Raw genomic sequence first — 23,068 nt, 5'->3', positions numbered from 1 at the left:
AACACGGGGAGAACATGCAAACTCCACACAGAAAGGCCGTGCCCCAGCCTACAGAATTGCTAAATGTATAAAAATATGAAAAGGTAATTGTTTAAAAATGAATTTCCTCAAAATTGATGACCCACAAGGGAATCAGAAGGAGAATAAGTGTTGTGTGTGTCTTGCCTTGGCTTTCCACATATCAGGCACCACATTGTTGAACAGGCTGTTGGCCATAAGCTCCAGTTCTGATGACATCACCACTAAACCCTTCAGAGCCTTCACAATATCACTGAGACTCTGAGAGATGACCGCCAGCAACTTGTTATATCTGAAAGACAAAAGATACAAGGACCAATTACTGAAGTTCTCATGATTTAAACTGGCAATACCTGACTGAGTACTACATAGATAATAGTCATCCATCTATCCTACTATTAAACAATTACAAGAACATGTGCATCACTCATGTATATTCATTTGATCAAGTAGTGCAAAGACAAATACGTAACAATTTTAAGTCATAAAGGGCAGTAAAAATGTAAAATAAATATTAAAGAATTCACTCTGAGGGCCAAAAATGATGTAAGAAGCTGTAGCTAACCTGTTGTTACAGCCTGCTATAATGTAAATTTGATTTCTAATAGGCCTACTGCTAACATACCTTTTAGATTTAGTTACAAATCTAAATAAGTAATAATACATAAATTACTAAGTAACTAATGGTCAAAAATTCTCAGATGGAGTTCATAAAAGTAAAATGAATTCCTTGATTAGCCCATGGACAAACTGTACACAAAACCTGATCAAAATACGTTCACAGACACAAAAAACAAAACAAAACAAAAAACCCACTGGCCACCAAAGACCTTGTTTATAATGTGAGGACAACAACAATTAAAGGAAAAAATTAGAAAAGCTTTTACTATCCCACAGTATTAAAAGGAACATTATATATATGCAAGCGTCTTATAGGACTGTCGATTCAGCAAATACAATCTCAGGTTCAGAGATTTCTGGCTTCCCACACTCACTTTGTACAAGTTGCTGACATCGCAAGCTACAGCAGCTCACACATAACCGAATGAAAGAGCTGTTATTATTACAGCACAATCATATAATTATGGCTTTGACTGGCTGTGACGTTTGAAGAAAAATTTCAGCTACTGGTCTCAAATAGAGATATTACATTACTGGTTACAATTTAATTATATTTTTACCTCAAAAGTGAATTTTCTTTTACAATGGGCAGAATCTCTGATCTATTCTGGCCACTTGACCCAGCCGCATATGGTGAGCTAAATATTGTCTATGATGCTTTTCATTGCAGCACAGATGGCAGTTTCTTCCTCTGATCTCAAAGAATTACCAAACTGTAGACATTTGTTCTCCTGCTGGATGAGTATTTTTTTAAATATTTTAAAATAACTGGTAAAAGATAAAGGACAGCTTAATTTGCTGATATGAGTCATCCGAGCTGATCCCAGTATGACTGATACACAGTGTTGTAGCAAAGCACTGCTAACACAGACAGAATGAGGGATACGGTGTAAGAAAAGTGTGTAATACACCCAGGACAAGCCACACGATTATAAAACTAACAACTACTTTCAATTGCACATTGATACAAATTGTGATCAAACTACTTACTGGAACAAAAATACGTTTTCACAATAAAATGTTATTATCTGAATTTTTCTCCTTCTTGTCACATATTTTCAGCTCTGATCATGAGTGTACAGCAACAAAGCAGAGTGACGTGTGTTATTTATCAAAGAGACCTTCAGTGTGGTTTGTGATGTTATCTTCAGTGCAGCCTAATGTTACCTGATGACCTCCTGGATGAGCACTGTGTTCATGGACTCTTCATAGAGGACCGGGTACTTTTCCATCACCTCCTGAACGCTGAAAGGCTGAGGAATCTTTTTAACGATGCCCGCCACTATCACCTCCACTATCTATGGCACAGCAAGAGGCACATCCCCAATGAAACATAACATGTCTCAGCCTTAGTCGAAGCATTTAGAAAAGGTATTGGATCTAACTCTTCACAAATCACAACCAAATTCCTGACAGGCTACTCAACATTGCTCAGTTAAGTATGATTGGCTAAAAACTTGTTAATGGAAAAAAATGATGGTGTTTTCTGTTGTCTGCACCCCTCAATCTGTATTTAATTAGTATACATACTATAATATGATGCAAGTACAACTAAAAAAGATAAGAGAAAAGAAAATCTAATTAATAGATATCTGTACCTCCTCCAGAGTTTTGCCCCCAGCAGATGCAGCTCGAGGCTGGAGACGAACCACGGCTCCCAGCAGGGCGAAGGTCTCATTCTGGGCAAAGCTGATGTTAGCGTTGTCATGGAGACCAAAGATCTCAGGTGTATCATTGATGGGCAAACCACGAATGTATGCCAAGTAACCCTAGGATCAGAATTGCCATGACAACAGGTCGACTCGTCTTGACTGTCATCAGTCAGCTTGCTGGTCAGCAGTTCAGAAGTTGATGTGCTTTGATTTATATGTGACATACTATAGCAGATCATTTTCAGTCATTTAAGAGATAATGTGTGGTCCTGCACATTTTATTAAGTTAAATTCAATCTTGTCATTATGCATTCAAGGCTTTAGTTTTAATTATAAAATATAAATATATATATAATAAATATAATATAAATATGTATAATGTAAATATTTTGAATTTTTCAGGATCTGCAGCTGTTCCGACTCAACGTGCAACGACTACACCTGTGTAACTGCAAATATGTATAGTTATATTTTTTTCAACATGACAAATACATACAGTCTCACTACTTACGTTTGTTTGTGAAAGGAAGCAAGAACAGAGAAAACATTTTTTGTTAATGTGAACTTGTTAGAGAACAACGTCACACAAACTTAGTAGAGTAGGGGTATTCCCATATTTTGTTTTAAGTGACAATATATGGGGTGGGTGGAATAATTGACTGTCATATGGCCTCTTGCAATATGTTATCAATACACTGGCTCCAATATTGCAGTAAGTCTTGTGCTAGACATTTCAAATCTGGAATTGTTCTGATCTCTGGCAATTCAACTCTTTTGCACTTTATGGCTGATTTTTATTTGAATGATGTGTGAATGATGGCACACGTGTTAGTGTTGCTGTGTCTTAAAGGGTTGTTTCACCCAATCTTTTTTCACCCAGTTTTGGTGAATTGATCCTTTAATGCAATGAATAAATATTGTACATGATGATTTTCTGCTTTAAAAAGAAAGTATCTTCCCCTTTTAGTGGTATGTTGTTTAGTTACAAAGATATCGTCATGTCTCATAGATGACTGTCTTGCAATGTATCACCTGTTGAAGACTCACCATTATGTATACTGAATACAGTACAGTGAGTTAACTTGTAATTCCCAACCCTAGAAAATATATGCAGTTTTGGAGTAGACCAACTGATGCAGACAAAGGTCAAGTCTAATGCACTACTCTTATCACAATCTTTTGAATGCTCCTGCGTTTATCTAACCTTAATATCCAGATTTGTGTCTATCTGCCGGTAGACTCCAGACGAAGAGTAGACATAATCATCAATAAGCACAGCGGGACAGTAGAAATCCTCCAGCACACTAAGCAGACATCGTCTGTCCCAGTCATCTGTCACGCGGCCGCCATAATTAATCTCCCCTGCAGTGTATTTTAGCACCTGCACATTTGGAGGACAAAAAGGGGAGACTGACAGATGAACATGCTCAAACAGACACACACATTCTCTGGCTGAGACCAAAGCTTATGTTTCTTACTGAAGGGCCTGTGTTTCTGTGTTTCTGTACGTTTATACCTCAAATATCCACAGTGATAAGAAACATTTCACAATAGCAATAAACTGTGGGCAGTGGACATACTTGTAATTCATGTCAAGATAGGAGGACTAATGTGACAGGATGAGAGTGATGATAAAAAAAAACAGAAAGAAAAGTAAATTGCAAATCATGTGGCTTTGGAACTATTGTGGTCTTAACAGGTAGTTGAATATAGACAGAAGCCTTCTCTCCCCCACCTTGTATGGGACGTCCTGGTACTCATTCAGGAACATTTTGAGTTGGCTGATGCAGATGTTCAGGTCTCCATCGGTGAACTCGTAGGGAATGTTAAAGCCCAGCGGGCCAAACTTCCTTCGCTCCAGAGCAATTCCATGGAAGAGACACAGAGACAGGAGCAAAGACTTCAAGTGTGATGTCTGGAGAGGAGATGAGAGGAGAGGAACAAGCTGGAGATACTACTAGATACAAGATGTTCTCAAATACACAACTGATCCAAAAAGGCAGGTTTTCTAATCAAAAGTATAAAGTAAGTAAAGGAGGTAAATATAAAATAAGCAGGAACAGACTCAGACAGGATGGTGAGTGAAGACTAGGCAGACCTTGGTGGAAGATGAGATAAAATCATTTGTAAGCCTCAGGTAGGTTTTCTGTAGATTGGCCTTGATTCCCCTGGGAGGTTCAATGGTCATCTTTGACCCATTTTGGAGAATGGACACTGGGAACCTGTTGCTGGGAAGACTTGTGAGCCACAGACGGAAGTCCTTGTGCACCTGTTTTGGGTTGTGGGACATGTGGTGCCCGTGGGCAGTAAAGGAAGTAATTAACACTGTCAAAGTCAATGAAAGGCTTGTCTAACATACAATACTACTATGGTGTACAGTATATGTATGCACATGTTCTGACCTTTACTGGGTTGATGTTCTCAATGAGTCTCTCCAGGGCAGGCATCCAGCTGGGCGCCAGGTGACAGTTCTGGAAGAAAACCCAATGACCTCTTTCCATGGCAGCGTGCATCATGATCTCAGCCCAGGGGCCCTGAATCACACAGACAACAGCAGAAGAAAAGGCAGATGAAGACAACAACAAGAGTTGTGCCACAAACAGTAAGCTTAACACAAGGCATGTTTCCCAGAAGTTTGATCCTTATTTAAGGAGAGGGTAATATAGGGAATATTTTGACTGTGGGATACAGCACATCTCCCCAAAGACCAGTTTGACATTTTGTCTTTCAGGAAGGTTTAAGAGCCCTAAGTTTAATGTAGACAGAAATTGAGGACAGGGTGATGCAACAGCCCAGCATGAGCCAGGATTATAACTCACATAATTGCAAGTAATGTGTTAAACAATTAAATTTAATTCAGTTTGTTTATATAGCGCCAATTCATAACAGAAGTTATCTCATTGCACTTTTCCTATAGAGCAGGTCTAGGCCGTACTCCTTATAATATTATTTACAGAGACCCAACAATGAGAAAACACACGCTGGCACCTGTTGAACAGCCACAGGGGTAGTGTGTTGCTGGGAGAAATGTTTGGCCAGCCACTAGGCTTCAGTTTTGTGGATGATGAGTCTGTATTTATCATCAAACCTGCACATGACATAAATATGATTGTTTTTTCAGTTCATTTATGGTGTCCTGGAATCTAGCATCTGTCAAAGTAGTATGGTACATTGGCCTGGCCTCTGGTCAGAAATAGAGAAAACAATTAGCACAGAGGTGGCCATTCTTAACAAGACAAATGAGAATGGCCTGGTTCTGTAAGAAAATGATTTACAGTGGCTTTCCTCCAGAGTCAGAAAGAGAGAGAGTGAGAGAGAGAATTCCCAGGCATCCCCCAGGCCCTGACCTGGCCTTGGCCCAGAGAGATGGCACTCATTTTCTTGGAGAACTGCATGACGTCAGTAAACTTGTAGAGGTCAGCAGCAGGGTCAGTGCCAGGGGACAGGACAAAGATGAGGGGAATGGAGAGGGACGATTCACTGAAGACCACAGACAGGTCTGACGTCTGGGGGAGAGATGGAGAGACAAAGCGTAACAAGCGTAACTACATACTGTAGAGCAAACAAGCAGAAATAATTTTCAGCTGAAGTTAGCATAGTTAAGTCTGTACTCTTTAAACATTCATCAATGTTTGCAATGCTGCAGACCAAGCCAAAACAAATTGAATTACTATTGCCATGTTAATATTACCACACTCCTAAGCCACTGTCACAGATATAAGAATAACTTTGTGTCACGACACACCTATTGGTTTTAACATCATCATTAAGGCAAGAGGGAGGACAGGGACTCTACCTGAGGTTCTATGAAGCGCTGTCCCAGCTGAGCTGAGACAAAGTCCTGCAGGCCATGAATGAGAGAGTCAGCCCTCAGACAGCGCAGGACCAACAGCTTCTGGAATGAGTCCAGTTCTGTGTCCCACTCTCCTGGGAGAGGCTCCCTAAAGGCAAACATACACACATGCACACCTTGATATTGATATTGACAGCTTCTGATCAGTACAAATGAAGGAAACAAGTATGCATTTGTTAACATAGTGGTTATCTATGCGTGCCTGTGAGGTTGGTTGCTGTCAAAAATTCTCTTGAAACCCTGCAGATGTTCGGTGAAGCTCTCTGCCAGGTTGCTGAAGTTGTCCAGAGTGCTGAGACCCAGGATGTCCTGCCAGGCGCGCTTCGACAGCCAACTCGCTGCTGGGTTGGTCAGCTTTTGGACAGGCATCCCTCCAGATAGCAGGTAGCGCCACTCAGCCTGCCACGGAGAGACAACGCAGATTCATCAAATGTACTTGGATTAACTCGACTTCTGTATTGCATGAGTTCCTACAGGAAATTAAAGAGGGGAGGGAGAGACTGCAAACTCCCCTGTTGCTCACCATATCAATTTTGTTCTCATTCATCATGATGCGAGCGCACAGGAGGAAAGCAAACATGAGTTTGTGCTTCTCAAACAAGCTGCGGCACACATTGCTGTACAGGCTGAAGGTGAAAAATTCATTGATGTTGGCGATTCTCTTCTCTACTGTGTCTGTGAGACATATGTCAAGAAAAAGTGGAAGCAGAAAAATATTTTTTATATCTGGATTCAATGTCAGAAAGCAGTTCTAATGATTCTTCCATCTGCACAGGCACAATTTTGTGTATAATCTTGCAACCAGAGAGCATAATACAATGTACTGTGGAATTTTCTACCTGCTCTATCAGAGTTGGCGATGCCAGCCATGAAGATGCCAAGGAACCACTCCAGTGAGTACTGGTACATGGGGTCAACATTGGACAGGTCTGATACACAGAAGAAGAGGATCTGTGTGCGCACAGCCACCGGCACATACTCAAGACGGGTGGCGTCAATGTCCTGCTCTGTCTGCTCCGCCGCCATTACTTTAGCCTGCCAGTTAAACCAGCTTGCGTTAGTAGAAAATCTAACAATAGTAGCATATAAGTTTGACGGCACATCGCCAAAGTATCATATATGAGGTTCTGGAGGGAGTTGTATATAAGAAAAAACACTTCCAAGATGGTTATTTAAGAACTTCATGTTAGGCCATATGATAATAGATATAATAGCTCTTCCTTTGTCTGACCTTGATCTCTCCAGCTTTGATCTTGGAAGCCTCCAACACTTGGATGAGCTCCTCGTTGTCCACAGGGTTTCCCTCTGTGGAGCTGAGTCGGAATAGGATCTCATCCTCAATTTCTTTTAGCTCCTGTTTCATCTTGGCGTTGCTGATGATTAGCTGGTTCTTAGCCTCCTCCAGGTCTGGACGTTCCTCAGCCACCACCTGGCCCAGCAACTGGTCCTCTAGACCACTGGAAACACACAAAATGCACAATCACACAAACACAGACAGTGAGACTAAGACATAATTGTTAGAATAAAGTTCATACCCTAAATAGATTCTGAAAAATTACTGGTTTTCTATCTGGTACACAGTCACAACCAGTTTTTTTTAATCCATAACTCCTTAGCTCTATACTTAACTTGCATTATCATTGCTTTTAAATGTTACTTAATATTGCATGCTTTGCACTTATGGGATTACAATAATTACACCACTTGTGTATTTTGGATGGTTAAACAACTGATTAAATCACATCTTAAGCAATAGTTCACTATATATGTTTTGCAATTAAATTTTCTTGAAACTTGGGTCTTACTCACCACCTTCTTAGCTAAGATAAGGAGACACAGCAGCGTGTTACCTGGGCGACAGGGTGAAGTTAATGAGTGTGACGTTGGTGGAGACCTCTGGAGAGTAGTGTGGGTTAGGCAGTTTGGTGGTGATATACATCTTAAAGCCTTCATGGTATGGGATGACTGAATCGCCCAGCTTCAGCATTGTGCTGCCTTGCTGCTTAAATGTCTAAGGGCCAAAAATGTGAGTTAAGCAGACAAGTGTTTGGTAGATATTTGCATAACACTGCCATACAGTACAAGTGATTTTTGTTTGTAATAGATGTGTGTGTATTCACCTGTTGCAACAAGACAGGTTCTAGAGCAGGATCTAACTCCTCTCCTACATTCTCCAAGAGGCAAGGTTTACCAAAGCGAATGGCATTCTCAAGACTGCGGAGGAAGTCCCGGTCACTTAGCTTCATAACCTCCAATCCATTGTCCCGCTCCTGGGTGACATCAAGAAGCAAGTATGAATGAGCAGTGGATCAAATACAACTCCAGACACTGAGAAGCTTTTCAGATGAGTTGTGGGTGATGTGGAATAAGAGGTAACCCTTACAATATACCCACTGTTTGCCGCACAGCCAAAGCAGGTACCTGTGTATGTACTGAACCTAGTTTAACAACATATTGAACATCTGCACGGATACTCTGCTATGTCAACTCTTGATACTGGTAAATAAAGTGTAATTACAAACTATACATGTGATGTGAAGTGATAAATTCAAATCTTGATATGGCTACTTTTCATGTATTTATATCTCACTGGCACCCTCTGCAGTTATGGTCAGATCAGCACAAAGAAAAGTGTCCTCACCATGTTTTTGATCCATGTGTTGGCTTGTCCCTGGGGATCAATGAATAAAGCCCAGCGTAGAGAGTACTGGGCAATCACACCATTCTCAACTGAAAGGTTATCTTTGGGCAAACCTGATATCTATGCACATAGAAATTACAAAGTATGATGACAATAAAGGTAAATGAATAAGTTAATTTAAGTCTAAAAGCATGCAAAAAAAATCTGTCTTAAGAGGCTTAGATCTTAAAGGTCAGGTGAGGAAAGGTTGGTTCTGACCTGCCAGGAGCGGATCTTGACTGGATCTCCTAGGGTGCTGATCAGGTTGGGTTCGTCAGTGTGTGGAACACTTAGCTCTTTGAAACACAGCAGCCACTCCGCTGCCATGGCTGCCCTGTACTTTCCCTAAACACAAAAACAATGCACCTTCATGCAAATCACACACAATGACTATTGTGATACTAATGTTTTCAACAATACTTAACAGTTATGTTCAGATTTTATGATTGTGATAGGTCTGATTTTTAGGTGGGTCTAACTAAAAAAACAAAAGTTAAAATTTTTTGGAAGTTGGCAACTTCAGCATCACAATATTGAATCTTAAAAATGCAGTTGATTAAGACGTAAATATGTATAGTATATTACACTCACTGAGTTACAACCCACTTACAGTGAAGGGTCCCAGGTATGCTACGTATCCAGCTGCTAGAAGCACATCGCCTGCCACATTATTGACCATGTAATCCAGATGTTGCACTGTTTCCTTCCAACGCACCTTCTCATCTGCCAGTCCCCCTATGAGCTGGAGAAGATCAATGCATCATCATGACATAACTATCAATATTAAAGAAGTTAAATATGTTGAGATGAAATGAAAATTAGAAATATTGTTATTGCCATGTCAAATATACTGTATTTACCATGTCGCTTTTTCATTATTGGTTTTGCATAAAGATTGCATTTATGCACACTGGTTTAGGGTAATGCACTGTATATAGCCTTCTAACTTTGACTTATTTGTTATTTGTATGTTTTTTTCCTCGGTATTTGTATCATGTTCCTAACCACCTCTTTATTTCTTGTGCTGCTGTAATGCGCCCCCTGGTGATCAATGAATTGTTGTCTTATCTTATCTTATCCCTCCTTCTGACCTTGTCTGCTCGGACGAGGCGGGTCTCACACAGTTGATACTTGTTGTCCAGCTCGTCTTTCTTAGCCAGACAGTCCTGGTACTTGGCCTGCAAAGTGGCAATGCCGCCCTCCACCGCTGCTAGCTTTTCATTGGCATCATCCAGGATGCACTGGGTCACCGCTAAGTCCTCCCGGGCCTCCTGGAGAGCTTGCTGTACAAATATTTACATTTTTAATGATTAGATGACTCTCTTATTTGAAAAACATGTCAGTACAGTGGTGTTTTACATGGATAACCAAGACAATGGCTCAAATGTGGATTTCAGTTTTTACCCTTTTAGGTTCCACAGCCTTGGCCACAAAGTGATATACATGCATGGCTCGCACCCACTGGCAAATGGAGGTACAGGCTTTGGAAACCTTGGCAATGGAGGCTGGCTGGAATTCCTCATTATCTATGTAGGGCTGCACTAAACCGATCACGTTATCTGGGATGTTGTCCTGCAGAAATGATTATTGGCAGAGAAAGCTGCTTTTAATACATCTCACAGATCCCAAACAGGAAATGATCAAATCAGCATCAAACACTGAAAATCAAATCTGAACAAGACAATAATCATGTTCTGGAGAGACAATGACAACATACACTATACATACAGTGATATGGCAATAAATCCACTAGATATGTGCTCTACCTTATCATACTTGAAAAGGCTCTCCAGAAACTTGCCAGGGTCTTGTAGCAGACCCTTACCAGGTTCCCAGTAGTCGTCAACCTTGGTGCCAGGCTTCTCTCCAGGTACCTTTTTGGGTTTGATGCCCTTCATAATGCACACCGCCTCAATAACCAGCTTCACCCCATGGGGAGGTCGCTGCATGCCTCGTACCTATGGGAAAAAAAAAGATTATTCAATACCGTACTATTTGAAGTATATCTTGAAGTATATCTTGGTCAATCATCATCAAAATCCCTGACCTCAGTGACATCATTCTTGTTGAGTGACTTGAGGCTGGCGAGGGCAGCATCCAGGGCTGGCAGAGCCTCATCCAAGTCTCTCTGAGCGTCTGCTGCGATGGCTCCTGCAAAACGGGCTTTCTCTGAAGCTTTGGCTTCCTCTGCTTGCACTGACTTCCGGGTCTCCTCTGCAACCACTGTGTCTTTCTGGCAAAGTAGAGTATAAGTCACACTCAAGGTCCATAGGTAATAAGTGGGTAGATATTCCAAAAACACAGCTCGTGCACATATATGGGGCAAACAGTAAACAGAAAGAAAAAATGGTTCCACTATCACTGATTTTCTGTATTGTAACTATATTTAAACAAAAGCATCAATTTTAACATTTGTATATAAAACTATAAGACTTTTGTATGGCTCAAACATTTCTACTTCTATTTATTTTTCCTTACTTTGATGGTCTCCATTGTGACTTCAGTGTCCTTAGCAGCTTCCTCCAAAAGAGGTCTCATTGTCTCTAGGTCCTCCTGCATCTTACTCACATCCTCCGCTGTGCGAAGGAGCTACAGGTTCACAGAACAGCAGTTAGTCAGGAGTGCTAATTAGGCACATGTACACAAATTACAAATTCAATTTCTATTTTTGTTATTTTTCCAGTCCAGTGTCGTGCCTTGTCCAGGCCAGTCTTCATGCGCTGACGAGCACCGCACAGTTCTTGCTTCTTGCGTCCAGTGAGATCTGAGAAGATTTTGAGCAGTTCCAGGTAGCTCTTGGGCGTGACATAGTTGTGTCTAGAAAGCTCAGCCAGATACTGTTCACACTTCTTGGCTACCATCTGGTGGATCTTCACACACATCAATGTCTGGAGAAGGGAATCAATTAGTTAGAGACTGTGCTTAATGAAAAGTTATTTCAGTATTTTAGATATTTGATTAAAGTTTTTTCCTTTTTCCTTTTCTTTTCAGACAGCCAGCAGTTTCTACTTATTTAATTAAGATATGAAAATAAATTTGCAGAGACTTAAAAGTTTCTTGAGTGAGGTCATCCATCACAGTGAGCATCCTGCTTTAACTGTTGTCAAAGTTCTGTTATTGTTGCAGGGTAATGCAGTGAAAACCTTTCAAATTACTCTGCACATTCAAATGAATGTGGCAGAAGTGCAATCAGAGAGTCTACCTTGCCTCAGCAATCCTCACACACACCTATTATTGCTCCATAGCCGTCTTTCCAATCAGTTCACACTAAGGGGTTATTTCCTTCCCAAACAATGCATTTCCCTTTCTTATGTCTGAACCATTTTCTCTATCGTTACTCACAAATCATTTAACCAATCTGTTTGTTTTCTCGTGGCCACTCTTGAATCATAAATTCATAAACAAGAATATATAGGTGACATATTCTCATCATCATATTGTTGTCTTTCAGTGCCTGTCACTGTCATGATTCAACTGGCTAGTAATTGGGGCTCACAGCCTACATTATGTCACCTACATTAATTAAACTGCACATTTTCTCAATTATTACATGTGACATGTTTGAGACAGGGGGTTTAGACCAAAATGATCATTATTAAATGGCAGCTAATCTGCTGTATCATGCAGGGCTCCCCGGGTTGAACTGCATTTGCCACATGCACATGCCCTCATCTTATGTCTATGCTATCTTTTGTCTTATCTTTTATCCTAAGAGATAAGACAAAACAAACATGGGCTCAGTGTGACAACCAATTAGCCGATGAAACGTAAATAAAAAAATTATATGCCTGTCTCAAAATGCTATATGATGTAACATTTAGCTTGTTGACACATTTTGTTTCATGCTGAGTTTAAGTTTGTTTCTACGTATGGTTATTTATATTATATTTATATATTTTTCAATGCTTTCTTGCTTTGGCAATGTTATTTTGAAACGTTCATACAAATAAAGCTCACTGACACACACACACACACACGCACACACACACACACACAGCATCCTCACCAGTCCCCTCATGGCTGTGGGGCTGGCTTCTAGCTCAGGCAGCTCATTAAGAAACGATGTGGCCACAGCCTGCAGAGCCTCCTCTGGCCAGGCGCTGAACCAGTCTATGGTACAACATGTCACCAGTGAGGGAAACTGCCTCAGCCGTGCACGAAACACCTCACCGATAGGACTGCAGAGGATGAAATGAAGAGGAGAGGTGTGGAAAGGGAGAGAATAAGGAGAAAGGAGGAAGGGTATAAGAAGAACAAAGATGATGGAGAAACTTTATCCACTGCTTTTAATTTGCTTTTTACCATATGAACAAAACTTTGGACAATTACTAACCTCATGCAGAGTACAGTGTGGATGTTGCTGCGGACCCTCCTGATGTAGGCAGCCATAAGGTTGGCTTTAGTTGGCTGCTGGCCCAGGTCTTGCACCACTGGCTTCATGGTTGTCAGGATGCGCTCCTGCTCATCTGTTGCATACAGGTTGGGAACATCCCCAGAGTTCAAAATGTTGTTGATATCCTCCAGGAATGACTCACTCTTAATCTGGGGGATTAACACGAAGGTACTAATGAGTTAAAGTATCCCATGTTCTCTGGAGAGAAGAGAGATACATTACTTTGACATACTTTAAATTATTTAGATCTACATTTTGCATTTTTGTTTATGCTCTCATTCAAATTGACTTAAAATAAATGACAGCAGTACAACAACATTCCTATCACATAGTCCCAGTACAGTATGTACTAGGACTGTTTACCTGTGTGTCTACAAAGAGGAAGGTGATCTGCTGGTTCTGAAGGCCAGCCTTCAGCATGATGCTTTTAATATCTTCTCTCCACTCTGTCTGACCGTAGTTCTTAGCCAGCTCAATCTGGAAACACTCATATTCTGACCTGAATATAGACAAACGCAGTATGAGGGCTAGGCCACAAGAAATTTAAAGAAACTATACTGGTTTTCCTGCTTGTTTTAGCAGATTAACAGTAAATCGTATACTTTATGGTTGAACAATCTTAAAAGAATTTGTGTACACTTTTAAAACAGCCCCTGCTTGTACCTGAACAATCACTCAATAATCAATAAATAATGAAACTTTGACATAAAACAAAGGCAACTGAATGTTGATGATTACTGTATCTATCTCATGTTATCTCATGTTTCATTCAGATTTTCATAGTGTGCTGAAAATAATGGAAACAAACAGCTGCCTATAAAGTAGGACATCAATCCAAAAATGTGTGTATACTTTGGAAAATGGTCAGAGGTAACATAACAGTATAGAAAACATCCAAAAATCAGCAGTGTGATCCTATAAAAAAGCAGATATTTGGAGAAAATAACTTCTGTTTCACGTAAATTGTATTTAGCCTGCTAGCATGGGAGTTTTACAAAGTGTGGGAATCTCACATATATGAGGCCAGCTTAGTGAGTGACTGGCGTCCGCTCCCACCCACTCCAAGCAGCAGGGCATTGCCCAGGGGCTGGCGCAGGATGCGGCTGATACGGCACACATGTTCAATGGCATCCATGAAGAGGACCAGCTTCATCTTGGTGGTATTGATCTGGTTGTAGTCTTCCATGTATTCCTCCATCACTTTCCCCAGCTAGACGATATATTATAGGGGTACAACATCAAGTATAAAACATAAGTAAGTATACTGCCACCCACTTATGCTGTAGAGTGGAAAAAAACAGATTAATGAGCGGCACCTGAAAATGAGCCATAAGCCAACTGGTCAGCTGTTTAGCAACAAAAAACACACCTTAAAATATTTACAACAGTGGTTGGCACCACTCACCTTTTCCTTGTCTTCTATGAGTGTGTAGATTTTGTGGTCAGCTCCAGGAATCATGAAATCTCCATATAAAACAGGTTGGCAGGGCACAACCTCTTCAAAGCTGCAGTCAAACTCCTGAATACAGTCCTTCAGTAGCCTGTTAAACCAGTCCCTGTCCTCAGCACACACCAGGCGGTCCTGGAAAACCCGGCAGCTTTCGTGGTACCACAGATGCAGCAGCTGCAATTTGTCCTATAATCACCAAAGTAAAGCTACTTTTACATTGGGGATTTTGAGATGTAGCTTTCAATCCTTCATCCTTCCAACATTTCTCCTTAGCTGAACCTCTTCTATTGTCAGGGTGACATAAGCCATACAGTACACTGCTTATACTAGTTGCTTCTAATGGTAAATTGAATATACCACTGTGGCACCCATTCTAAGTACCTAATGGATCAAGTGACTAAACCTGAAAGGATATTCCAACAATCGATTTCATAATAGTAATGTGATTATGTCAAATTAATTTGATTCGGTTGGATCTGACTACCTCTATCATTCCAGCCTCTGCCATGAGGATGCCCTGGAAGACTTTGGACAGGTCTCTGAGGTTGAAGGTGTAATGGGACTTGGCTGGAGTTGGGAGGAGCTGGGAGGAAATGGTAGAGTAGACTCGGAGAGTAGCATCTACAAGAGACTCATTCAGCTGCTGGATTGCTGGCACAGGTCCTGATGAAAAACAGATGGATAGAAGTGATAACATTAAAACATGAAATTCATGTGAAAATCAATTTACTGTAGGATTTGAGACAATGCTTTATCAGAAGTGTCTTCTGATAAAGCATTTGATGCTTTTAAATGTGCTCTATGAATGTGCTCTATGAATAAAATTACTTAAATTGACAATTATTCAAACAAGTGTTTTGTATCTTCTTATATCCTATGAGCTATGCTAACTTGTGCTAAGTATTAAATTACATTTTACAAACTTTGCACTCGTGTCTACTTCCTTTCTCTGTATCTCTGACTTACTGCCTGGATCCTTTTTACTCATAGTTCCATCTTTTTTTTTACCAGCCAATGTAAGTATTCTCTGCTGTGCAACACCTGTCCTACCAGTAAATTCAAACACATTAGCAGCCCCGACTCACCCATCCAACTGCCCAGAATAGTGGAGAAAATCTTTTTCTTGCTGGCATCCTCCATTTCAGTGAAAGACAGAAAGTTGAAGTGCCGTGTGAAGCGCTGGGTGATGGGGTTCCGGCCTCCACCTGGGGGTCCCATGGCACAGGCAAAATTGATGTCCACTACTTGCTTGAATGTGCCTGTGGAGAAAGGGCAGGAAAACAAACAAGAAGCTCGATCTAATGAGATGTTTCACATTTCTGAAAATAACAAAACCCAAATCTATGTATTAATTAACAGTAACAATGAATATTTTAGGCATGAAGAAACACTCAATGTACTGTTATTAAATTACTGATATTAAAAGCTTAAAGGAACAACAGGGTGGAGTTAGGAAAAGGGAAAAGACCTCCAGTAATCTCACCTATCTGTTTCCTGTCATACCAGCCTCCATGGTCCATCCACTGCCTCAGCAGTTCAATAGGAGGCTGAGCACCATAGGTCTCCAACATGGGCATGTTAAGGTCATCAATGAAGAAGATGAAGTACTTCCCTATTGGAGGTCCAAACACACCTTTCCGCCTGACACACAGGCACATGCATCATTGAAATGGTGAGTCACAAACATATTGTTGCATTGTAAATAATGTACAGTTGGATGGACAATGTATAGTAGAGCACGCATACCTTTTGTCTAGTTTACCGTCAATGTAATCTTGAGTCTGGTTTGCTGAGGTGCGGGCAGAGAACATGAGGAAGTGTGTGATGTATTCAACAGGCATGTTCTTCAGCAGCTTGTCTGACATGGTCAGGGTCTTTCCTGTGCCAGTCGGCCCAATACAGAGCACCTGGATCACACACGCAGACAAATATAAATATAATCTAATGGTGCCTTTTCAAGGGAATGAAAGCATTTAAATGTAAAGCATGTATTATTGGATCCCGAATAAATGCTTCAGTATAAAATGTTCACAGTTTAGAGGTACAGTTTTGACAGTTTTTTAACATTTATTTTATAAAAAGTATTTGTAGACAGATATGTGAAGTGAACTACAAAGTACTCACAGGTTTCTTATTGGTCAAAAGCATATCCATGAGGAATGACATTCTCACTGTATCAGCAGTGGGAACGATGATGTCAGCATAATTTGTCTCTGGGGTGATTACAACACTCTCTGCGGATTTCATCCAGCTGACCCACTGCACCTACAGTATAGGCAAAAAGATGATTGAGCAAAAAGCAAAAATGCATTTGATGATCTTGGTTGCATGAAAAGTTTGTATGATTATGCATCTATTTACTTTTCTTTCCTCATCTTCATCATCATCCTCCAAGTTACTAATCCCTGCATCATCAAGCCTGTAGTCATACACCAGGGCCTCCTCTGGAAAACATAACTGGATCTGAAGGACAAACACATTTACGTTAATCAAAATATATCTCCATCCAGCTATCAATACAAATTACATTCAAATAACTTGGTATTGGGGTGCTAAAGCAGAGATGCTGATATGACCTTTTCTTCTCCCATCTTGTTCTTGAGCCAGGCACTGAAGCGCTTACAGCTGGCTGCATCTGCTGTGGCTCCTACACTCCACACCAGAGAGAAAAAGAACCAGGGCTCAATCAGCTCCTTCAGACGGTCCAATTTCTTTTGGGGCGGTGGCCTCTCACCCTACAAGACAATAAAGGATTAATGAGGGGGATCACAATCAACAAAATTCACATATACAACACTGCAGATAGGGTTCTTCATCAACTTAAAGGTGAAGTCAGTAACTTACTGCACATTAATTTACGCTCATAACGTTGTTGTTGGAATGCAGTGAAAATATTATGCACTGATCAAGTAACATGATTGCAGATACATTATTCACTGAAATGAAATAGGTGCTACCCAACAAACTCAACGAATGTTTTTTAATAGAAAAGCATCTTCTGTATGGTTTCACCACATCATACTGATGGATATGATAATAATACATTAATTTAATTAACATTGCAGTTTTTAAGAAAGCACAAAAGCTTATGTTTTAAAGTAGCTTGTACAGCTTCCCTAAAGCACTTAATATTTACCTTACAAAGCTGAAAGTGCTACGAGGGTTCTAGTTGCTCCAAGCAGTATATTTGCACAGAAATCCATATATATTCATTTAATGGGATTTATTCTAACACAGAGAAGCTGCACACACCTCTTTAATGTCGAATGGACTGAAGAAGCAGTCCATAAGTTTAAGCAGACTACAGGTGAGGTTGCTGTCCAGGGATGTGATGATCTCCTTTACTGATGAGCGGACAAATGTGATGGAGTCCTGTGTAAAAGTGCAGAAAAATAAAAACAAAAGCAGTACATTGTTTATACTACCAAAATCTACTATAGTCCCTGGCGGTCTCTTTCAGTTATGTCTCCCCTCTCACCTGCAGGAACCTGGAAAACAGGGAGTCGAGCTGGTCCGTGTACGGTTTCAGGGCTTCAGGGACCTGCTTCAGCCAGCACTCTGTAAAAGGGATGAGGCCCAGAATACTGGGCTCCAGGTAGACCATACCGCACCGAGACACTGTGGCTGGAGATGCCACCGCCAAGTCTTGAACCTCAAACATCATGGTCATCACCTGCAGGAGGAAGACACAAAACATGAATGCACATGGGACAGAAGACAACACAGGGACAAAAATTAAGACTTAAACCTTAAAACTTAACCTTACATCAGTGAGCTTGATGATTTCCCCAGAGCTAAGGCACAGTTTTTTGTTGTCATCCAGCACAGTGTTCATGTTCTCAATCCATACAGCATCCACTGGCCCATCAAACATGTACCACTTTTTCTCTTCGTCCATGGATGCTACACCTCCACGGATAAGAGATGAGAGGATACCATCTGTCCTATAGGGGTGGAGAAAAAGGCAAAGTGGGTGTGTAATCTTTAAGTCTGATTTTTTTTGTTTGTTGTGTAGTTTGTGTAGAACAAAGCATCACTTACCACTCGTGTGTGAGCAAGTCATACTCCCCGTAGAGCTGTCCCATGGTGATAGACTTGGGGTTGAGGACATATGTCTGAACCGCCTCATACACACCACCACTCACAGAAGGCTGGCCCTTCAGAGCTGTTATTGCTGCACCTAGTATCTCATAACACTAACACACGCAACAGTAATACTTACATACAGGACTCTACACTGCACAGCAAAAATAATTGCCAATTTTGGAGAACTGTGAATAAAACTGCAAACAATATAGTGACTAATAAAAGACTCACCTTGGTTTTACCTGATCCAGAGGGTCCCACCAACATCAGGCCATGTCTCACCACAGTGGTCTCATACAGCTGAATACACTTATTAATATACCCTGCAATCACCACAATACTGTTATCTACTCATCCTAAAAATACAAGCAACCGCATTTCTGAAAACAAATGTTCTGTGCTTCCAGAAACACTAACCATCCACATCTTTGAGGTTCTTCTTGGTGCAGACATTACGCATGGACTCTTCAAGTGTGCCATAGTTGATTGGCTCCTGTTTTGTTTTAGGGAAAAGATCGGACACAATACCGTTGAAGAGCTTCAGGTCATCCTGTAAAAACTTTGGTACATTGACATCTTGAATGGCCCGCAGACAGATCAGCTCCTGGGAGACAATGAGATTGCAAAAGAATAAGATATTAACTGGATATTAGCTTTTTTCAAACTCCATTCAAAATTTTCTTATACTTTATTTCCATCATAAACAAAAGAAACATTTCTAACCTCATTCATCTCAGGATTTTCTCTCTTCAGGTTTCCAGCAGCTGATATCACAGTCTTCACAGCTCTCATACCAAAATCATAATGATCCTTCACATAAACATGAGCAAAAGTCAGCACATCTTTATATCTTTGTCATTCTTATAGACATACACACACACATAGATACACATCTCTCCATCTTCTCAGGAATAAGTTAACTATGTAACTATGTGTTGTATGCCAATATCTTATAGTCTAATGCTGTAAAATTGTAAAATGTTTTAATAAGTTACTTTTTCAATATCACATACACCCACTTCCCTGGAGAAATAGCACTTTTCTTGGCAGACAGAAATGTATGTGGAGATTAATGTATGTGGACTGATTCTAATTCAGATTTCCTCTGAATCCATACAGTACCTGAGAACTAAGCTGTTCAGAGGAGAGCTTGAAAGTGGTGGTGATCTTCTTGGAGAGGACTTTGGCATCACTGAAGCCAAATGAGTACAAGGAGATCTCAGCTATCATTGCATAGTCAGGTACCATCATGGCCACAGGACGAAACAGGGCCTGTAGAACATATAATCTCATTTGTTGAACCCAATCTGCTAATACTCAGTGTTATACAGTTATTGAAAATGAAGTGATCATCTCAGACCTTGAGATTGTCAGGCAGTTCAGTGCGTCCAGCGTAACCAGGATTCATAGTGATGAATACAGCGCAAGAAGGGACTAGCGGGATCTCTGTCCCCTCAAACACAAACCGCTCTGCCTAAAAACACAGCACACACACAATTATTTTAGAGATAGATAAGACTGCCTCTTTATGTGTAGAATGCAGTGGTACTTAAAAATAATCAAATTTACATATATAAAAACAATATATACATTTTGCAACTTCGTAATGGAAAAGATCTGTTGATTCCAAATTTTACTTGCAGCAAAATTGGTCACTTTCAGAATTTAATTTATTGACATCATTAACTTTAATTCTGCATGTATTTCAGAATGTATTTCAGTGCTGTAGTTGGGTGACTACAGAACTTTCTATATTGGTGAGTAGTGTAATCTCATAAAATGCAAATTTCTTTTGCATATTTTAGTATATTTTCCATATAAAACATTATTCTGTAATCCAGCTATTGTAAAAACTAGCAATGCATGATATTACTTTTACTTTTTTACTTATAACTTACTAATATCACAGATATATTTATTCAACTCAAATATATGAAACATGTCAAATTTACTAAAGCATAACATTTTCAAACATCTTTGTTCTTTCTTGAACAAACTGTATTCACACAAAATGGAAATACTGTACTTATGCACAGTATTTGTACAACTCAAGTACTCTGTGGATAAGCACATTGGGTACCTGCGTGTGAATTTCTAGTGAATCAGCTTCTCACCCTTTGCTGCTGGGCCTTTTGTATAGTTGTGATCTGCTGTGCCACCACAGACAGCACTTCCACATCAATACGATTAAACTCATCAAAGCATGCCCAGGCTCCAGAACTGCAAGACAGACAAAAAATACAACATTAATGTGATTGATGGAAGATATGTGATATTTAACAGTAAAACTAACATTCTATCACACTTTAGTAACTGCCTTTCACCTGGCCAGTCCTTTAAGAAACTTTCCCATAGCAATAAAGTCCAGCTGATCAGAGCAGTTGAAAACAACTGTCTGGATAGCCAGAGCCTTTCCCAGATCTTTAGTGGTTTCTGTCTTTCCTGTCCCTGCGGGACCTGCAGGAGCCCCTCCAAACTTCAGGTGTAGCGCTCCTGTTAGGGTCAGGTAGCATCTGAAAGAAGCAGGACGTGGTGTTTTCTAAAGAGTATATAGCATTCAAGAAAAAACAGAGTGGACAACATTAGACTTAACCACTACCTGTCAGTGAGCGGGGTGATGACCAGACGTCCGGAGTTACCTAGGTACTCATATCCATACAAAAACTCTGCATTCACTGCACGGATGTACAGGTCATCTTTTGCCCAGTAATATCTACAAAGAGTAACAGATCATTATACCACTCATTCTGCACACACAGTATTGCAGAATGATAGTATACATTGGACTCCAACACCAGGAGTGACGGAAGTAAAAAAATGTAGAAAAATAACCTGAGCTGGCTGATCCACTCAAAGTCATTGATGCTTGAGACCTCCTGCTCAACCAGCTTGGCCGCAACATCCTTAGCATGGACCTCTATGACGATAAGGGCAGACAGCACGGCTCGTTGCATCTTAGACAGACGTCCTCTCACCAGCTGCACCAAGTCACCCAGCTTCAGAAACAAAAGAATGTCATTATACTATAGTGTGCACGATGTTCAGTGCAAATGTGGGCTATTTAAAGAGTTATTTAGTTTGAATATTGGCCAAGTCCACACCTGTGTCTGTAGTTGGGGATAAAGGCGATTGGTCAAGTCTCCCTGCTCCAAGGCATCAGACACCTCAAAAGTCCAGAAGACCTGACAACCAGCTATCACCACTTGACCAGGCCATGATAACACCCACTCTACACGAGGTTTCTGAGGGGTCAAGAGAGCAAAAACTGGACAACTTAAATATGCCTCACCTTGAAATTGTACAAACAAGCGATACAAGAGTAGAAAACACATCAAAAACATCAAAGTGAAAGTCAGGGTCGCAGACCTCAGGGTAGATTTTGAGTGAGCGGTCAATGTTATCCCTCAATGTGGCCTTCATAGACTTCTCGACATCCCTGAGCCAGTCCTCCACATTTCCAGTAGGCCACACAGGCAGGAACAGCTTTACCTCCTCCCCTTCTCCAGAGTACATATGTGTGATCTGTAGATCTGACTGGAATTGAAGCTGAGAACCAAAAGAAATCTCAGTTGCATGTGGTATGCATGTTATATTTTCAGTTATATATGAGCAGAGCACTTGTAAAGTAACAACCAGCCAGAACAAACCCGTGCGATGTTCTCAAAACATTTGCGCAAGTGCGGTTGTACAGCAGTAGGATCTTTGGTCTGGGACAGAATCTCCAGGAGCTCATCATCTGACAGGAAGTAAAACCTACACACAAATATTCACTTTACAGTACATTGCACTAAGTCTGTGTAATCAACAACTAATTTCTAGCCACAAAGCATCCACAGACCGCTGACTATGTGGTTATTAAACATATCATTGTTGATTCAAGTAGCCTTCACTTTTTCAAGATATTTGCTTGTTTTCTTAGTATCATGGCTTCCCCCATTTATATCAACCAAAGCAAATTTCTTTGGCCACTCACTATTTGTGAGGTGGTGGTATCATATGAAATGTGGAATCAAAAGACTAATAAATCTCTTATTAACACCATCGGAAATTGAGAGCCAGGGGAATTTCAGGACTCTTTCAGTGAGGCTTACCTGGGGAAGGAGCCTCGTTTTGTCTCCAAGTACTCACTGAGACCCTTCTGTACCTGTTCCAACAGTGTGTTGGACTCTTTCAGTTTGTCTAGTAGACGAGCATCTGGACACAGCTCAATCACCTAGAGATAAACGCAGAAACACACATTAACAGTTTACAACAAACAAATGAGCATCATTATGATTTAGCTCAGATCTCTGTATAAAAACAAAACCTTTGTCGT

At 40.6% G+C, this 23,068-nt stretch overlaps 1 protein-coding gene across 2 annotated transcripts in view; it reads right to left on the bottom strand.

Annotated features, from left to right (window-relative positions):
- The window catches only part of dnah1 (dynein, axonemal, heavy chain 1), a 33,038-nt gene that overhangs the window by 2,014 nt on the left and 7,956 nt on the right, over nucleotides 1-23,068 (bottom strand). For both annotated transcript variants that reach the window (XM_044223660.1, XM_044223669.1), the window contains exons 23-75: nucleotides 22,845-22,966; nucleotides 22,401-22,506; nucleotides 22,120-22,299; nucleotides 21,855-21,995; nucleotides 21,586-21,749; nucleotides 21,353-21,466; nucleotides 21,078-21,266; nucleotides 20,868-20,973; nucleotides 20,114-20,227; nucleotides 19,876-20,025; nucleotides 19,477-19,563; nucleotides 19,171-19,357; nucleotides 18,985-19,076; nucleotides 18,709-18,863; nucleotides 18,434-18,611; nucleotides 18,146-18,340; nucleotides 17,920-18,039; nucleotides 17,244-17,402; nucleotides 17,029-17,130; nucleotides 16,792-16,932; nucleotides 16,414-16,574; nucleotides 16,151-16,308; nucleotides 15,753-15,926; nucleotides 15,152-15,330; nucleotides 14,623-14,853; nucleotides 14,231-14,427; nucleotides 13,581-13,716; nucleotides 13,158-13,366; nucleotides 12,831-13,002; nucleotides 11,521-11,712; nucleotides 11,303-11,413; nucleotides 10,872-11,057; nucleotides 10,591-10,782; nucleotides 10,229-10,396; nucleotides 9,916-10,107; nucleotides 9,435-9,566; nucleotides 9,044-9,169; nucleotides 8,786-8,905; nucleotides 8,265-8,414; nucleotides 7,995-8,155; nucleotides 7,376-7,601; nucleotides 6,984-7,179; nucleotides 6,668-6,819; nucleotides 6,347-6,543; nucleotides 6,088-6,232; nucleotides 5,639-5,797; nucleotides 4,694-4,825; nucleotides 4,390-4,560; nucleotides 4,027-4,206; nucleotides 3,496-3,672; nucleotides 2,238-2,408; nucleotides 1,807-1,937; nucleotides 166-310 (exon numbers count right to left, since the gene is read on the bottom strand). In XM_044223660.1, coding sequence (XP_044079595.1) covers nucleotides 166-310; nucleotides 1,807-1,937; nucleotides 2,238-2,408; nucleotides 3,496-3,672; nucleotides 4,027-4,206; nucleotides 4,390-4,560; nucleotides 4,694-4,825; nucleotides 5,639-5,797; nucleotides 6,088-6,232; nucleotides 6,347-6,543; nucleotides 6,668-6,819; nucleotides 6,984-7,179; nucleotides 7,376-7,601; nucleotides 7,995-8,155; nucleotides 8,265-8,414; nucleotides 8,786-8,905; nucleotides 9,044-9,169; nucleotides 9,435-9,566; nucleotides 9,916-10,107; nucleotides 10,229-10,396; nucleotides 10,591-10,782; nucleotides 10,872-11,057; nucleotides 11,303-11,413; nucleotides 11,521-11,712; nucleotides 12,831-13,002; nucleotides 13,158-13,366; nucleotides 13,581-13,716; nucleotides 14,231-14,427; nucleotides 14,623-14,853; nucleotides 15,152-15,330; nucleotides 15,753-15,926; nucleotides 16,151-16,308; nucleotides 16,414-16,574; nucleotides 16,792-16,932; nucleotides 17,029-17,130; nucleotides 17,244-17,402; nucleotides 17,920-18,039; nucleotides 18,146-18,340; nucleotides 18,434-18,611; nucleotides 18,709-18,863; nucleotides 18,985-19,076; nucleotides 19,171-19,357; nucleotides 19,477-19,563; nucleotides 19,876-20,025; nucleotides 20,114-20,227; nucleotides 20,868-20,973; nucleotides 21,078-21,266; nucleotides 21,353-21,466; nucleotides 21,586-21,749; nucleotides 21,855-21,995; nucleotides 22,120-22,299; nucleotides 22,401-22,506; nucleotides 22,845-22,966 — 8,331 coding nt within the window. The remainder of the gene's footprint in view (nucleotides 1-165; nucleotides 311-1,806; nucleotides 1,938-2,237; nucleotides 2,409-3,495; nucleotides 3,673-4,026; nucleotides 4,207-4,389; nucleotides 4,561-4,693; nucleotides 4,826-5,638; nucleotides 5,798-6,087; nucleotides 6,233-6,346; nucleotides 6,544-6,667; nucleotides 6,820-6,983; nucleotides 7,180-7,375; nucleotides 7,602-7,994; nucleotides 8,156-8,264; nucleotides 8,415-8,785; nucleotides 8,906-9,043; nucleotides 9,170-9,434; nucleotides 9,567-9,915; nucleotides 10,108-10,228; nucleotides 10,397-10,590; nucleotides 10,783-10,871; nucleotides 11,058-11,302; nucleotides 11,414-11,520; nucleotides 11,713-12,830; nucleotides 13,003-13,157; nucleotides 13,367-13,580; nucleotides 13,717-14,230; nucleotides 14,428-14,622; nucleotides 14,854-15,151; nucleotides 15,331-15,752; nucleotides 15,927-16,150; nucleotides 16,309-16,413; nucleotides 16,575-16,791; nucleotides 16,933-17,028; nucleotides 17,131-17,243; nucleotides 17,403-17,919; nucleotides 18,040-18,145; nucleotides 18,341-18,433; nucleotides 18,612-18,708; nucleotides 18,864-18,984; nucleotides 19,077-19,170; nucleotides 19,358-19,476; nucleotides 19,564-19,875; nucleotides 20,026-20,113; nucleotides 20,228-20,867; nucleotides 20,974-21,077; nucleotides 21,267-21,352; nucleotides 21,467-21,585; nucleotides 21,750-21,854; nucleotides 21,996-22,119; nucleotides 22,300-22,400; nucleotides 22,507-22,844; nucleotides 22,967-23,068) is intronic.

Source organism: Siniperca chuatsi, linkage group LG2, assembly GCF_020085105.1.
Source record: "Siniperca chuatsi isolate FFG_IHB_CAS linkage group LG2, ASM2008510v1, whole genome shotgun sequence".
Taxonomy (NCBI): Eukaryota; Metazoa; Chordata; class Actinopteri; order Centrarchiformes; family Sinipercidae; genus Siniperca; species Siniperca chuatsi.
Note: the sequence above shows the minus strand (reverse complement) of the source record. Positions and strands in the feature narration are given on the sequence as shown.